This window comes from Rhinoraja longicauda, chromosome 10, assembly GCF_053455715.1.
Source record: "Rhinoraja longicauda isolate Sanriku21f chromosome 10, sRhiLon1.1, whole genome shotgun sequence".
NCBI classification, from domain to species: Eukaryota; Metazoa; Chordata; class Chondrichthyes; order Rajiformes; family Arhynchobatidae; genus Rhinoraja; species Rhinoraja longicauda.
The window spans coordinates 2,691,483-2,707,339 of record NC_135962.1 but is presented as its reverse complement, the minus strand read 5'-3'; the positions used below and the strand labels follow the sequence as shown (position 1 = coordinate 2,707,339).

At 41.3% G+C, this 15,857-nt stretch overlaps 1 protein-coding gene across 2 annotated transcripts in view; it reads right to left on the bottom strand.

Annotated features, from left to right (window-relative positions):
- The window catches only part of dync1h1 (dynein, cytoplasmic 1, heavy chain 1), a 109,090-nt gene that overhangs the window by 83,674 nt on the left and 9,559 nt on the right, over nucleotides 1-15,857 (bottom strand). For both annotated transcript variants that reach the window (XM_078406036.1, XM_078406037.1), the window contains exons 4-11: nucleotides 14,983-15,238; nucleotides 13,662-13,848; nucleotides 10,479-10,750; nucleotides 10,125-10,352; nucleotides 4,304-5,380; nucleotides 3,631-3,810; nucleotides 3,401-3,550; nucleotides 952-1,098 (exon numbers count right to left, since the gene is read on the bottom strand). In XM_078406036.1, coding sequence (XP_078262162.1) covers nucleotides 952-1,098; nucleotides 3,401-3,550; nucleotides 3,631-3,810; nucleotides 4,304-5,380; nucleotides 10,125-10,352; nucleotides 10,479-10,750; nucleotides 13,662-13,848; nucleotides 14,983-15,238 — 2,497 coding nt within the window. The remainder of the gene's footprint in view (nucleotides 1-951; nucleotides 1,099-3,400; nucleotides 3,551-3,630; nucleotides 3,811-4,303; nucleotides 5,381-10,124; nucleotides 10,353-10,478; nucleotides 10,751-13,661; nucleotides 13,849-14,982; nucleotides 15,239-15,857) is intronic.

The window sequence follows — 15,857 nt, the reverse complement described above, 5'->3', positions numbered from 1 at the left end:
AATGGCGGTGCTGGCTCGAAGGGCCAAATGGCCTACTCCTGCACCTATTTTTCTATGTTTCTATGATTGTACTATTTTTAAAAAACACACCCATTTCTTCATGCGCCCTTCTGCACATTATGGTTTCTGTTTGAAGACTAAACCTGCCACTATCTTCTATCCCTTGCCTGGTTTTAGAAACCTCCATCCAAGTGTACTGTAAATCTCTTACAACTTTACTTATTTCTACCAGTACAAGTACCTCATCACCTTTCCTTTCCAGCCGTCTTCTACTCAAATATTTCTGAATATTGAGCTCCCACCTTTCACCGCCTCTTAAAGTCGTCTCCGTAATAACTTTTATAAATGTACAATCTAATTAAAACATAACCCTTTGTTTGTTCTGGTTTTATAATAATTAAGACATTAACTCCTACTTTCGATTTTCTATCCAGTGGTGTCACCCCAAATCTTAACTTCAACGTTCATGTGAAATTGGCCTATTCCCGATAAAACTACATACTGAAAACGCCTCCGCTGTCACGCTGTGAAAACGGAGAGGATGAGACGGAGCTTCTTCCCACAGGCCATCAGGACTGTCAACTTTTATAACCCCAGAGACTAAATTTTTGTCGACACTTTTTGTGCTATGTTTAGTAACTTATTAACTTTATTTATATGCTGCAACTGTAATTCTTTTTGTGCACAACCCGCAGGCATTGCCACTTTCATTTCACTGCACATCGAGTATGTGTATGTGACAAATAAATTTGACTTGACTTGACTTGACTTGAGTGAAGATTATTTCATTAAAATTGATAAAACATGCTCTTCAATGATTTTGTAATTTGGCAAAAACAAATTATATGAATTCACACATACAACGTCAAATTTTGTATAACCGGTTACTTGCTTAAAGTACTAAAACATTAAGAATGCAAGCAACCCGTAGCCATTACCACCGTCCCTTACCTGATATCGCTGACTCTGTATCCTCGGAAGTGTTAGGATAATCATTTTCCAGCTGAACAGCTCTTGGTAGAGTTTGTATCTGCAGTCTTCAATTGGTGGATGTAAATAAATTACTTGATTTGTAATATGAAGCTCATGGACTATATTCTACAAAGGAGGATGAAAAAGGATATTTTTAAATACACTCAGAAAAAACTGTATTGTTTTTGGGTGACAACTTATCCTATTCCATTGTAACACACTGACATAAATTGGTGGCACGTTCAACAATTCCATCAAATAATGGGTTCCACATCGAAATATAGATCACTTGTATGGAAGATGCCCTCTAAGGTGTGCATTGCATCCAAGTTGGATAGTCTTTGAACAGGAATGGTAAAGGCTATTCAGATCATCCTTCCAATTAAAGCAAATTCCAAGTAAAACATCTACTAAATGGTGGAACTAAGCATTGCTGGCCATTCAGCTATGCGTGGCTATGTCATCTCTGAGCTATTCAGTCCAATCTCCCACACATTCCTAAGATTTTGTCTTCTTTTTCAAGAACTTGCACAATTCTTTTCTGAAAATAATTATCTGAATGCACTTCCACACCATTTCATGCATTGCATTCCAGATTACAGCTTATGGCCTCTACATAGGGTCTCCTTAAATTACCTTAAATCAGCATCCTCCTCTGCCTTTGAAGACACTTCTTATTAAAACTATAAAATCTCAGAAGGTTTTCTGCTTGAAGGAGAACCACTGCACACTCTAGTTATTTGCCATTCTAGTACACAACTTCTGCAGCATCCACGGTCATGGTGACACTCGCGGTCGTAAATCACTATTTCACTATTCATTAGTGCATACTTTTCAGTTTGGAAAGCAACAGTTCACCACTACTCTCAGCTTTGTTCCCAACTACTTCCATGGTCAGGTAAGCTAATATAATGTACTTCCTTTACCAACCCAGATTCATAGAGGGTCACTTTCTATTTTTTTCAGCTGCCTTCATTCTTTTTCAAGCTCTATTTGGGTGGTGCCGTCAGCGATGGCAGCCTCGCCAACCGACTGTCTGTCTTTTTGTCTTTTTTGTTATTTTTAGTGTGTTTTAAAAGTCTGTGTTAATGTTCTCTGGTTTGTTTTATGTGGGACGGGGGGAACTTTTTTCCAATCTCTTACCTTGCCGGAGATGTGATTGTTTTCCGGATCGTATCTCCGGTCACTCTGTGGCCTAACATCATGGAGTTGGCGACCTTGCTCGAGACTGACTTTGAGCCCCACCGCGGGGCCGTGGACTTACCATCGGAGCCTGCGATCCCTTGCCTGGGATCGATGCTCTAACTGCGACCTGCGGATTTCAACATTGAGGAGCTCGCAGTCTCGGGTAGAGACCGATGTCGGGAGGCTCCAAAGTCGCAAGAGGTTCGACGAGCCCCGACCCGGGGTACGATTGTCCGGCGCTGAGGAGCTGAGACTCTCCCCGATGCAGGAGCTCGATGCAAAGGGCCCGACTACAGGAGCCAAGATCACCCCGTCAACGGAAGGCTCAAGGCCTCCGACCCCGGGAGAAGAAAAGGGAAGATTGAACTTATTTTTCGCCTTCCATCACAGTGAGGAATGTGGAGGAGTCACTGTGGTGGATGTTTATGTTAAAATGTATTTTGTGTGTTCTGTTGCTTTTTATTGGTATGACTGTATGACAAAACAAATTCCTCGTATGTTGCAAAACATACTTGGCTAATAAAGTATAATAATGATGATGATTTTTATCTCTGAATTCCTCAATTGTTTTTTCTATTTCCGTGTTCTTGATAAACATGCAGGTTTGTAGGTTATCTGTAAATTGTCCTTGGCGTCCAGGATGGAACCAGTGTGCGGGTGATTGTTGGTCGGTGCGGACTCGTTGGGTCTAAGTGCCGATTACCGCGTTGTATTGCTGTACTAAACTAGGATTCTAAAGAAGAACAGGCTCCTTCAATCTTATTTCTTCGGCCTTAATTTGGACGCGTTTCTTTTGACAACTTGCATAAAATTTAAAGAGGAAAACCCTAACATTACCTCCTAATCAAACCTCATAGGTGCACCGATCTCCCCATACGGATAGAAATTCCAGTAATGAACATGGCTAAATTTCTTACAATCTTCAAGCTCTTGAAATACTCGTATCACTTTTGTTTTGCAATTTAAAGAACTTCAAATTTAATCCTGCTGAGAATTTAGTCCACATGTCAGAGGAATTAAAAGTATTTCTTATCTCCAACATTACATTCAGTAATGACCAGTCTGAAGAAGGGTCTCGACCCGAAACGTCACCCATTCCTTCCCTCCAGAGATGCTGCCTGTCCCGCTGAGTTACTCCAGCATTTTGTGTCTATCTTCAGTTTAAACCAGCATCTGAAGTTCATTCCTACACATTACATTCAATGCATTAGCTGAAAAGGTAGCCAGGGCAGAGATGTCTCACCCTGATCTTTGGTTCGCCTCCTGGTTTATGGCTGGTCTGTGGTGCATCGGTATCCATATCAACATCAGCTTTGTCGTCGGAATGTCCAAATAGAACCAATGTCCACGCTTTCAAACCAGCCTGCAGCCGCACTCCCAGGATCCTTTCAATCTACAAGAACAAGTGAACTAGTAAATTTTCAAATCAAAACAACAATTCCAGCAGCATCTGGTGCTTTTGGCAGCTCCTACCTCAATATCCAGCTTATTGACCCAGATAGACAAATTGGAATACGAATGGAGGTTCAAATCATCGACTGCTTTCTGAACACGGTTCAAGATTTCCAAAAATATTTTGTGATCGTAGGCGCAGGTTTCCAATGAACGGACTTCAAGGTCTATCTTCTCTTCAATAATCAGCAGATCATCCACCTGAAGCATTGAGACAATCATTATTACTACATCCAACAAATTGCTTTTCTGCATACGATACTCAATACGATATTCAAATTCTGGCCAGAACAAATTATTCAGCTAAAATTTCTACATCAAAAGAAAGAATGGTGAAAAAAAGGAGCCAAAAAAAGTGAAACCAAATAATTAGCTGTCCTCAGAATTCAGAGGCAACTCAATCTCCCGCCACTTCAGTGGTTATTGGGGTGGCTGCAGTGTCCCATGCGAGATCTTTGAATTCATGTAGATGGGCTTGTTGATGCAAGTGTGTGGACAGTTTGGGATGTTGTGCTCTCCTTTCACTCTTAAAAATAACCTGCATTGTTCCCACTGTTAAAACTCTAGACATGCAGTGCTTTGTGAGATTCTCCATTTAGAAGATGTAGGACTGGGATTCCCATGATCAATCTGTGCCCAATCAGCAACTCAATTACACTTATGCAAAAAGAAGAACTATTAAAAGCGCACAAACCTTTTCCTGGAAGCTGAAAACACTCTCTGCCAAGCGTTGGACATAAGGATCCAATTTGTAGGATTCCCAGACTAATACAATTCCTTCAGCTATCAATCCTTGAACTTCTCTTTTCAGGCCAGCAACCAAAAGAGATATTGAGATTCTCTCTTCTACCTTCTCGCATGTTCTTTCATAGGTACGAACACTTTCAATCAGAGAAATGGCAAATGGATACAGCTGGTTTGCTTGGTGAGCTTTGTTTACAATTGCGAGTGGAACACGGAACCCAAGCCACTTGAGGTTGCGTACTTCTTTGGAGAGCGTGATAATCTCGGGCAGAAAGTTTACTTTCAACTTCAGGACATTCCCACTACGGCCACGAGTACGAGTGCTTTCTATAGTGAAGATACGACCGGACACACCAAGGTTGCGCTGTTGGACTTTTCTTGCCCAGTCGTCAAAAATCTCCTGTGTGTTGAGCTTCATACGAAAGCTGTCACCATCTTGTTTTAGTTTCTGTCCTTCTACATGATTCTCCCAACCCTTTCCAAGGACATCTTCTACACGCTTCATGTAGGCAGTGAGTTGTCGGTCAATCTGTTTTGCCCAAATAATAGAGCCAGAAACTGGAGGCAAGTCACGGACATGACTCATCTTGCAAGCTTGACTCTGTGGGTACTGCACTTTGAACTTGTCGTGTAAGGCTTCAATGTCATCCTTCACACGCTGGATTAGTTGCGTTTGATATTCACGAATCGCACCTCGAATGTGTGGACGGACAAAGAGGGCATTAAATCGGGAAAATATTCTGAACATTTCATTGGCATTCTTCGCAGTGCCAAGCTGGTCTCTGAGTCGGGCTGTAATGCGTGTTTCCACTCTGTCAATTCGCTCATCGTAGCGTTTCAGTGCTGCTTCCCAAGCTTCAGTTCCTTCTTTGGAAACATCCAACCCGTCAACCTCCTTGACATTTTCATAAGCAAGGTTTACTTCTTCAATAGCATTTGCATCGGCTGCATCGAATAAAACCTCTGCTACTTTCATGTCCTGTGGCTCAGGCCCTTCCCCCTGGGATTGCTGTGCAACGGCAGTCACCTGTACAAGTTGAAACAGGGAAAGTAATGCAATTATAATTCTTTATTTAGGAAATAATGGGTAAGAAGATTAGATACAATGCTACGTCAAAAACGCCGAGAGGAATTTTGCTGCCCGATGGAAGGGAAAATATACAAAATATATAAAAGCAATCCAATGGATGGATAAATATGATTAAAAAGTAGATTAACTTTAATTTGCAGTAATTAACTGGTGCTACCTTAATTATTCAATTTCTGCTGAAAACACAAAATAAACTTATTTGTGTTATGCTATAGGAAGAGTTATTCAGGTCCCATTTCACTTTGCAGTTTAGCAGAATTATGACTAGAGAATCTGAAATTTGGCCCAGTTTTTCAGTTCAAATGTTACTTGTTTCTCTAATTACTATTTTCCCCCTTCCCAGTCCTCTTCTCTTAATTTTACATCAGATTTTCAACAGACAAAACAATGTAATATTCAATATCTTGGGGAGAATTAACGTTATAAATTCTGAATAAGGTCATAAGTGAAAAGAGCAGAATTAGGCACTTCGGCCCATCAAGTCTACTCCACCATTCAATCATGACTGATTTACCTCTCCCTCCTCACCCCACTCTCCTGCCTTCTCCCCATAATCCCTGACACCAGTATTAGTCAAGGATCCAGCTATCTCTGCCTTAAAAATATCAATTGGCCTCCACACTTCTGTGGCAAAGAATTCCACAGATTCACAGAATAGTCAAGCAAAATAAAAAAGTCCTTCTTGTTAAATAGTCACAGTAAATAAAAATCCCCATTCCTTCTCTCCAGAGATGCTGCCTGTACCTCTGAGTTACTCCAGCATCTTGTGTCTATCTTTGATTTAAACCAGCATCTACCGTTCCTTCCTACAAATATAAAGTGTGCGTGTGTGTATATGTTTTCCTGTTAGTTTAAACTTGGATGTATGCACACAAGGGGCTGGATCACCCAACAAAACATCCATCACCCAAATGCCGTGGCAACAAACTACAAAGCCTTCTCAATGCTGCAGAACCCCCAACCAAATCCAGTACATCAATCCGGCAGAGGAATTCAAACAGCTCGATGTGCTAGTCTGTGCGTGTGAGGATTGGATGGTAGGTGTCCCATGGTCGACCCATATTGACCACAGCAATAAAGCACATCTTTCAATCGGCCCTGGAGCAGCACCTGGAGTAGAAGTGACATCCTGATATTTCCTGGGGATGGTTGGGTTCACAACCCCCCCCTCCCCACCTTCCCGATTCTGAACTCAAGCTACAATCTTAGCTTTAGTGTCGGACATGGCTCTCCCCATCACAGATCTTGGAGGCATATTACTTATCATAAGAGTTGCTAATTTGATTTGACATTGATTTCAATTGTTCTTTACAACAATGGAAGTATCCACATTAACAAAATAGTCTATCGTCTAAGTGCAGGATTTCATTTAAGTGTACAATTCCTTTAACCATATAACAATTACAGCACGGAAACAGGCCCGTTCGGCCCTACCAGTCCACGCCGACCACTTTCTCTGACCTAGTCTCATCTACCTGCTCTCAGACCATAACCCTCCAATCCCCTCCCATCCATATACCTATCCAATTTACTCTTAAATAATAAAATCGAGCCTGCCTCCACCACTTCCACCAGAAGCTCATTCCATACAGCCACCACCCTCTGAGTAAAGAAGTTACCCCTCATGTTACCCCTAAACTTTTGTCCCTTAATTCGGAAATTATGTCCCCTTGTTGGAATCTTCCCCACTCTCAAAGGGAAAAGCCTACCCACGTCAACTCTGTCCGTCCCTCTTAAAATTTAAAAAACCTCTATCAAGTCCCCCCTCAACCTTCTACGCTCCAAAGAATAAAGACCCAACCTGTTCAACCTCTCTCTGTAGCTTAAGTGCGGAAACCCAGGCAACATTCTAGTAAATCTCCTCTGTACCCTCTCCATTTTGTCGACATCCTTCCTATAATTTGGCTACCAGAACTGCACACCATACTCCAGATTCGGCCTCACCAATGCCCTGTACAATTTCAACATTACATCCCAACTTCTATACTCGATGCTCTGATTTATAAAGGCAAGCATACCAAACGCCTTCTTCACCACCCTATCCACATGAGATTCCACCTTCAGGGAACAATGCAGTTATTCCCAGATCCCTCTGTCCACTGCATTCCTCAATTCCCTACCATTTACCCTGTACGTCCTATTTTGATTTGTCCTACCAAAATGCAGCACCTCACACTTATCAGCATTAAACTCCATCTGCCATCTTTCAGCCCACCCTTCCAAAAGGCCCAAGTCTCTCTGTAGACTTTGAAAATCTACTTCATTATTAACTACACCACCTATCTTAGTATCATCTGCATACTTACTAATCCAATTTGCCACACCATCATCCAGATCATTAATGTAAATGACAAACAACAGTGGACCCAACACAGATCCTTGGGGTACTCCACTAGACACTGGCCTCCAACCTGACATACAGTTGTCAACCATTACCCTCTGGTATCTCCCATTCAGCCATTGTTGAATCCATCTTGCAACCTCACTATTAATACCCAACGATTTAACCTTCTTAATCAACCTTCCATGTGGAACCTTGTCAAATGCCTTACTGAAGTCCATATAGACAACATCCACAGCCTTGCCCTTATCAATTTCCCTGGTAACCTCTTCAAAAAATTCAAGAAGATTAGTCAAACATGACCTTCCAGGCACAAATCCATGTTGACTGATCCTTATCAGGCCTTGTTTATCCATGTGATTATATATATTGTCCCTAAGTATCTTTTCCATTAATTTTCCCACCACAGACGTCAAACTAACAGGTCTATAATTGCTAGGTTTACTTTTAGAACCTTTTTTAAACAAAGGCACAACATGCGCAATGCGCCAATCTTCCAGCACCATCCCCGTTTCTAATGACGTTTGAAATATTTCTGTCATAGCCCCTGCTATTTCTGCACTAACTTCCCTCAATGTCCTAGGGAATATCCTATCAGGACCTGGAGACTTATCCACTTTTATATTTTTCAAAAGTGTCCGTACCTCCTCTGCTTTGATCCTCATAATTTCGATCACTACTTTACTTGTTTCGCTTACCTCACATAATTCAATATCCTTCTCCTCGGTGAATACCGAAGAAAAGAAATCGTTTAATATCTCCCCCATTTCTTCCGGCTCAGCACATAGTTGTCCACTCTTACTCTCTAATGGACCAATTTTATCCCTCGCTATCCTTTTGCTATTGACATATCTGTAGAACCCCTTGGGGTTTACTTTTACATTACTTGCCAAAGCAACCTCATATCTTTTTTTCGCTTTTCTAATTTCCTTCTTAAGATTCCTTTTACATTCTTTATATTCCTCAAGAACCTCATTTACTCCCTGCCGCTTATATTTATTGTATATCTCCCTCTTTTTCCATAATTATATTGAAACTAATGGCATTGTGATCACTAGACCCAAAGTGCTCCTCAACACATACCTCCGTCACCTGACCCGTCTCATTTCTTAACAGGAGGTCCAACACTGCCCCTTCTCTGGTAGGTACCTCTACGTATTGCTGCAAAAAACTATCCTGCACACATTTTACAAACTCCAAACCATCCAGCCCTTTAACAGAATGTGATTCCCAGTCTATGTACGGAAAATTGAAATCACCCACAATCACTACCCTGTGCTTATTACTAATATCTGCTATCTCCTTACATATTTGCTCTTCCAATTCTCGTTCCCTATTTGGCGGTCGATAATACACCCCTATAAGTGTTGCTAAGCCTTTCTCATTTCTGAGTTCCACCCAAACAGCCTCCCTAATCGAGCCTTCTAGTCTGTCCTGCCAACGCACTGCTGTGATATCCTCCCTGACAAGCAATGCAACACCCCCACCTCTTGCCCCTCCGATTCTATCACATCTGAAACAATGAAATCCTGGAATATTTAATTGCCAATTGCAACCCTCCTGCAACCATGTTTCACTGATCGCCACAACATCATACTTCCAGATGTCAATCCAGGCTCTAAGCTCATCCAACTTTCTTACAATGCTCCTAGCATTAAAATATACACATTTAAGGGACCCATCATTTCTTATTCTCAGTTTATTTCTTTTCACTTCTTTCTCTCCTACATATTGGGTCTGAGTGTTTCCCTTTTCTGCCTCCTGCCTCACACAATGCCTATTAGCTATCTGTGTTTGAGTCCCTCCCCCTAACCGTACTAGTTTAAAGAACTCTCTACATTATAATTCAGTTTAGTATTTTTTAAAGTTCTAAAACCTTTGTTATTCCTGTATGATGCAGCTCCACAGGTATCTAACCTGGTGGAAACCTGCACCTGCTATTCGAGACCTCACTATTCAGAGGTCCAAGTGCAATGATTTTTGGCAGAAGCTGGATCACTAGAAGTGCAAGCTACCCAAAGCAAAAGCCAAGAGGTCCAGCTCTTCGCATTGTGGTGAACGGTGAGTGAGTAGATTAGTCTTGCTAGAAAGTGGATGTTCAGTGGTTCACTGGTCATTGAAGCGCCACACCAATCTACCAATTATATTGATCTGGAATTACTGCAAACGGGCCAGACGTGGCCCATTAATCCTTAGTTATTTTCAAAAGAATCCCTGCATTTGAGGTTTATCACTTCTGGTGATAACAAGCATTATGAACTTGGTTGCAACAGTGCGATGTTTTTACAGCTAATAGACTGCATCAAACTGCAGCTACTGCTACTTAACTCTGTGAATTACCTGGGGTCGAAGAACTCGGACAATGACAGCCCTCAGCTGTTCATGCTGCCGTCTGAACTTTCTCATTTGGTCGAGACGAGCCTGCAGCCTGCGATGGGCAGGATTGATTCGCCAAACCATCTTAAGATTCTCTTCACGTTTTCTTTTAACAATATCTCGAAGCAAAACCTGAAGTTTCTCATACTCATCATCCCAAGTCTGGAACACTTCAAAACATGCCACCATCACCTGAAAAACAAAACACTGAATAAAACTCAACCTCAACTTCAATATAATACTCTGGCTGAGATTACTTGAATTGCACGATAACGTGAAACAAAAACAAAAATCAAAACATCTTAAGTCTCAAGCTACCTTCTCAAATTCTTCATAAGCAACATGCATCAGTTTCCGCGTTCCCAAAACTTTCAGCAACTGGGAGCTCAGATCTCTTGAAATTGCTTCCACTAATCTCAAAGCTCGTTGAATAGGATATTTTGTGTTTCTGATTTTTCGCAAGTGTGTGAAGATTGCTACAAGAGCTTGTCTGATTTTATCCAGTTCAGTTGCAGACAGCAAATCATTCAATGGGAAATCCTTCATCAGAGGATTATAGTCGTTTACAGTTTCCAATGCTTGTTTAAGTCCTATTAGGAAAGAAAACACAGTAACACCATGTTAAAAACCAGTTCATTCATTTGTACACTAGTACTATATTCAGTGGTCAGGATGCATTGCTTAGCAGCATGTGATATGGTATTCGTGCTGCAGGAGATGCATCTTGACAATACCATTGTGCCGGGAACCTGGGACAAACTCCTGCCTTCCCCATTGCTGTGTTCCTGTGTGAGACACCTGTTGAATTCAATCCACCAATGGTGCTTCTGCAGAAATGGAAGTCATGGTGATCTCATCACCACATGATCAGGAATGAAGGGAACTACTGAGGCAATGTTCCTGCGGGGATTGGTGTTGGTTAGTTGGCATAAGCAGTGCAGCCATTCCATACTGAGAACAGGGCTCTGTGTTGACCCACATGTCAACAAATCGGTGATTTGTCTCACATCACCTGTTACAGCATAGAAACAGGCCCTTCGGTCCACCTTGTCCATGTCGACCAAGTTGGCATATTGGGCTAGTCCCATTTGCCTGCATTTGGCCCATGGCCCTTTTAACCTCATATATATCTGTTCAAATGCCTTTTAAAAGTGATAATTGTATCTACTTCTATAGCTTCCTTTGACAGCTCATTCCAAATAAGATTGCACTCCTGAGGTCCCTTTTGAAAACTTTCCCCTTACACCTTAAGCCTCTCGTTCTAGAATCGGCTACCCTGTGAAAAAGACTGTGTTCACTTTATCCATGCCCCTCATAATCTTGTACGCATCGATAAAGTCACCCCTCAGCCCCCTACGTTCCAAAGAAAAAATTATCAGCCAATCCAATCTTACATAGATACATAGAAAATAGGTGCAAAAGTAAGCCATTCGAGCCAGCACCGCCATTCAAAGTAATAATGGCTGATCATCCACAATCAGTACCCCGTTCCTGCCTTCTCCCCATATCCCTTGATTCCACTAGCCCCAAGAGCTATCATTAACTCTCTTTTGAATGCATCCAGTGAATCCAGCCTTCTGAGGCAGAGAATTCCACAAATTCACAACTCTCTGGGTGAAAAGGTTTTCCTCATCTCAGTTCTAAATGGCCTATCCCTTATTCTTAAACTGTGGCCCCTGGTTCTGGACTCCCCCAACATCAGGAACATGTTTCCTGCATCCAGCATGTCCAACCCCATTAATAATTTTATACGTTTCTATAAGATCCCCTCTCATCCTTCTAAATTCCAGCGAATACAAGCCCAGTCGTTCCATTCTCTTATTCTCTTTTTCCATTCTCAACAGTCCCACCATCCCGGGAATTAACCTCGTCAATTCCCTCAATAGCAAGAATGTCCTTCCTCAAATTAGGAGATCAAAACTGCACACAATACTCCAGGTGTGGTCGCACCAGGGCCCTGTACAATTGCAGGAGGGCCTTTTTGCTCCTACTCAAATACTCTCGTTGTGAAGGCCAACATGCCATTAGCTTTCTTCACTGCCTACTGTACCTGCATGCTTACTTTCAGTGACTGATGTACAAGGACACCCAGGTCATGTTGCACTTCCCCTTTTCCTAATCTGACACCATTCAGCTAATAATCTGCCTTCTTGTTCTTGCCACCAAAGTGGATAACCTCACATTTATCCACATTATACTGCATCTGCCATGCATCTGCCCACTCACCCAACCCATCCAAGTCACCCTGCATCCTCATAGCATCCTCTTCATAGTTCACACTGCCACCCAGGTATGTGTCACCTGCAAATTTGCTAATGTTACTTTTAATTCCTTCATCTAAATCATTAATATATATTGTAAATAGCTATGGTCCCAGCACCAGGCCTTGCGGCACCCCACTAGTCACTACCTGCCATTCTGAAACAGACCTGTCAATTCCTACTCTTTGTTTCCTGTCTGCCAACCAATTTTCTATCCAGGTCAATACCCTACCCCCTATACCATGTGCTCTAATTTTGCCCATTAATCTCCTGTGTGGGACCTTATCAAAGGCTTTCTGAAAGTCCACTGGCTCTCCCTTATCCATTTTACTTGTTACATCCTCAAAAAATTCCAGAAGATTAGTCAAGCATGATTTCCCCTTGCTGACTCCGACCGATCCTGTTACTGCTATTCAAATGCTATTGCATCTTTAATAATCGACTCCAGCAACTTGCCCACCACTGATGTCAGGCTAACTGGTCTATAATTCCCTACATTCTCTCTCCCTCCTTTCTTAAAAAGTGGGATAACATTAGCTACCCTCCAATCCACAGGAACTGATCCAGCATCTATAGAACATTGGAAAATGATTACCAATACGTCCACGATTTCTAGAGCAACCTCCTTGAGCACCCTGGGATGCAGACCATCAGGCCCTGGGGATTTATCAGTCTTCAGCCCCATCAGTCTACCTAACACCATTTCCTGATTAATGTGAATTTCCTTCAGTTCCTCCGTCACCCTACCTATATATTTACCTATAACACAAGACCTGGTGAATCTCTTCTGCACCATATTCCACTTCATGACATCATTCCTTTTTACAGATTCATAATACTGAATATCTTTAAATGGTTACCAGTGCAAAGTACTACAATATTTGATTGACATATCTATGACCTAGATCAATATTAATCAATGATTAATCATAATTCCAGAAATAGGGAAAAAATTGGCATTTAACAATCTGAGCAGAGGCAATCAGGCTTCGACTTAGGTGCATTTTAATTGTGGAGTGGCCACTGAATAAGTTAAATGCAGCAACCGTTAAGTTATTTCTGCTGTTTATAAACATTTCTATGGTCAGGTACAGATTTGTCTCAGGCAGCTAAATGTTGAAAGATGACAAAGCATTCAACGATCAATGATTTAAGGGGAGGGGAAATTATGCTCTGTAAAAATCCCTGGTGACTAGCGTTGCCGTCTAAAGGGTGTATTTTAACAGGTTCTCATACGCACCCGTGTCAGTGTCAAAGCTCACAGTGGCGTGAAAACGTTTGCCATGTTTGAGAATTTCCAAAGTGAGGAGCACTTCTCCACTTTCCCGTTTTTCCTGAATGCGATACAAGGCTCTTTCCAGATTCAACCAGAAGCTGATTTCCTGCAGAGCAGTTCCTGAGGCAGGATCACGATCAAGCTTGGTTACCTAAAAATAAATTTTTAATCAGAAAGAACAGGTGTAAGAAATAAACTCGTACCAATTTAATTAAATCATGGCTATTTTTTTTTTAATCGACTAACTGAATAACGGTACATATACACATAGATTATCTGTGACAGCTCTCAAGAGTGGCTCACACACCTGGTGGTTGTACAGATGGCAAGAAGTTAACTAAAATAAAAAGTAAATGTGATGGTTTGTTTTAGCCACAACTGAAAATGAGAATTGGCATGAGAATTGTTGGGTATCTAGCTCATGCCTGCCCTGGGAACTGCATGCTAAATTTAGTGAAACGGATAAAGCAAAAGCAGGTGGTAAAGTAGACTTCAACTAGATCTCAACAGCCAAGAATCACTGGAGAACGTGGATAGGTGACATCACCTAGCCATGTTCTCCAGGGTTGCTGCCCGGCCCACTGAGTTACTTTTTTTGTAAACCAGCATCTGCAGTTCCTTGTTTCTTGGCCCTAGAAACATACTTTTGTATGTAAAATACCTAAACTCAGTGAAAGTCTAGAGAATGTCCCCTTTATTAGTTTGCTGTCAATTGTCTGAGAAATTACCAGGAGTACACAAGCAGGAGATAAAGGAAAAGTCACTGCTCTAGAGCAAAGACACAAAGTTCTGGAATTACTCAGCAGGTCAGGCAGCACCTCATCTCCACTGAGTTTGCTCGAGCACCTTGTGTCTTTTTTTCTTAACCTGCATCTGCAGTTCCTTGTTTCTACAAGTTAAAAGTAGCTTGTAGTGCTGAAAAATAGTCTGATTTAATGATTGTGAAGGTTTGCAGCACCCTTTATATGCATGCGTTTTAATTTGGAAAAACTAAAGAACTACCATGCAGCTGCCACGGTTGTAGTACCTTCATCCATCTAAATTCTGCTCCTAGTGGTAACACAACACCACATTGTGATCTATTTCCATTGCAATTCTGAAGGAATTGGAGATTTACAACTTAATTGAAATAAAATCTTGTACTTCTATATTTCTGAGTGAATTACTTGCTTGCATGAGGTAAATCTTAAACGAACTAATTCTATCGTTGGGTAAATAAATTCTGAAGTGTGCTATAATGAGTGATTAATGATGTTGTGCTGGGTCACCTAATTAATAGTCTTACCTTCTGGATTTCTCTGATCCAGCGGTTCACACCAGACTGCAATTGGTTGAGGAAGGTTGGGTCCTCAACTTTATCACCGAAATCAGTGACTTTGGGTTTATCTCCACGTTCATAGCAGTGTTTGGCTAAATTGGTTATGACTGGATGGATTGGAAGACTGATCTCTGGGATCTCAATATTCTGCTGCAGATGTAGAAGACCCATTTCCAGCTCCGCAATTTTTTTCTCAACAGATGGCGCCATTTTATCACCGTCCCTGATAAAGGTGAGGGGAAAAAATAAATTTTAAACAAATGCTTGACCTAAGCATACTCTTCATTCGCAGACTTTGCTGCACTGATTACTTACAGAAGTCACATGATTTTGCTTCAGTTAAGAATCAAACTTATTAAAACTAAAATCATAACCAATACATTTCTATTTTGCTGTTAAGCAAATTGAAGATTTGCTATTGATTTAGTATGATAACAATTGAGGCTCTACATCTCAACTCTCTATGAAATACATCAGTTTATTCTACATCACGCCTCAACTCAAAGAACTTTCTCAACTTGAAGAATTTCAAGTTTTATGCTAGAAATAAAAATACATAATTAATTGCAAGGTAACACCTGACAAATAAGTGTTGGACATGGAGGGACAACTTCCAAGGGGAAGTGAGATATTTAAATACTTTCTAGCCAGAGATACGATGTCAAGAATTTGTCAGGTTCAAAAGCAGAAGTCTTTCTGGAAGGAGTTTGTTGCACAAGAGGTCTTGACTTATGGTTGAGAACACTGGCATTGGCGAGGATATGCAGTTGTTGAATCCTGAGGATTTTACAGGTGGTTAAATGATCAGATTCTATGTAAAGGAAACAGATGCTGTTTATAAT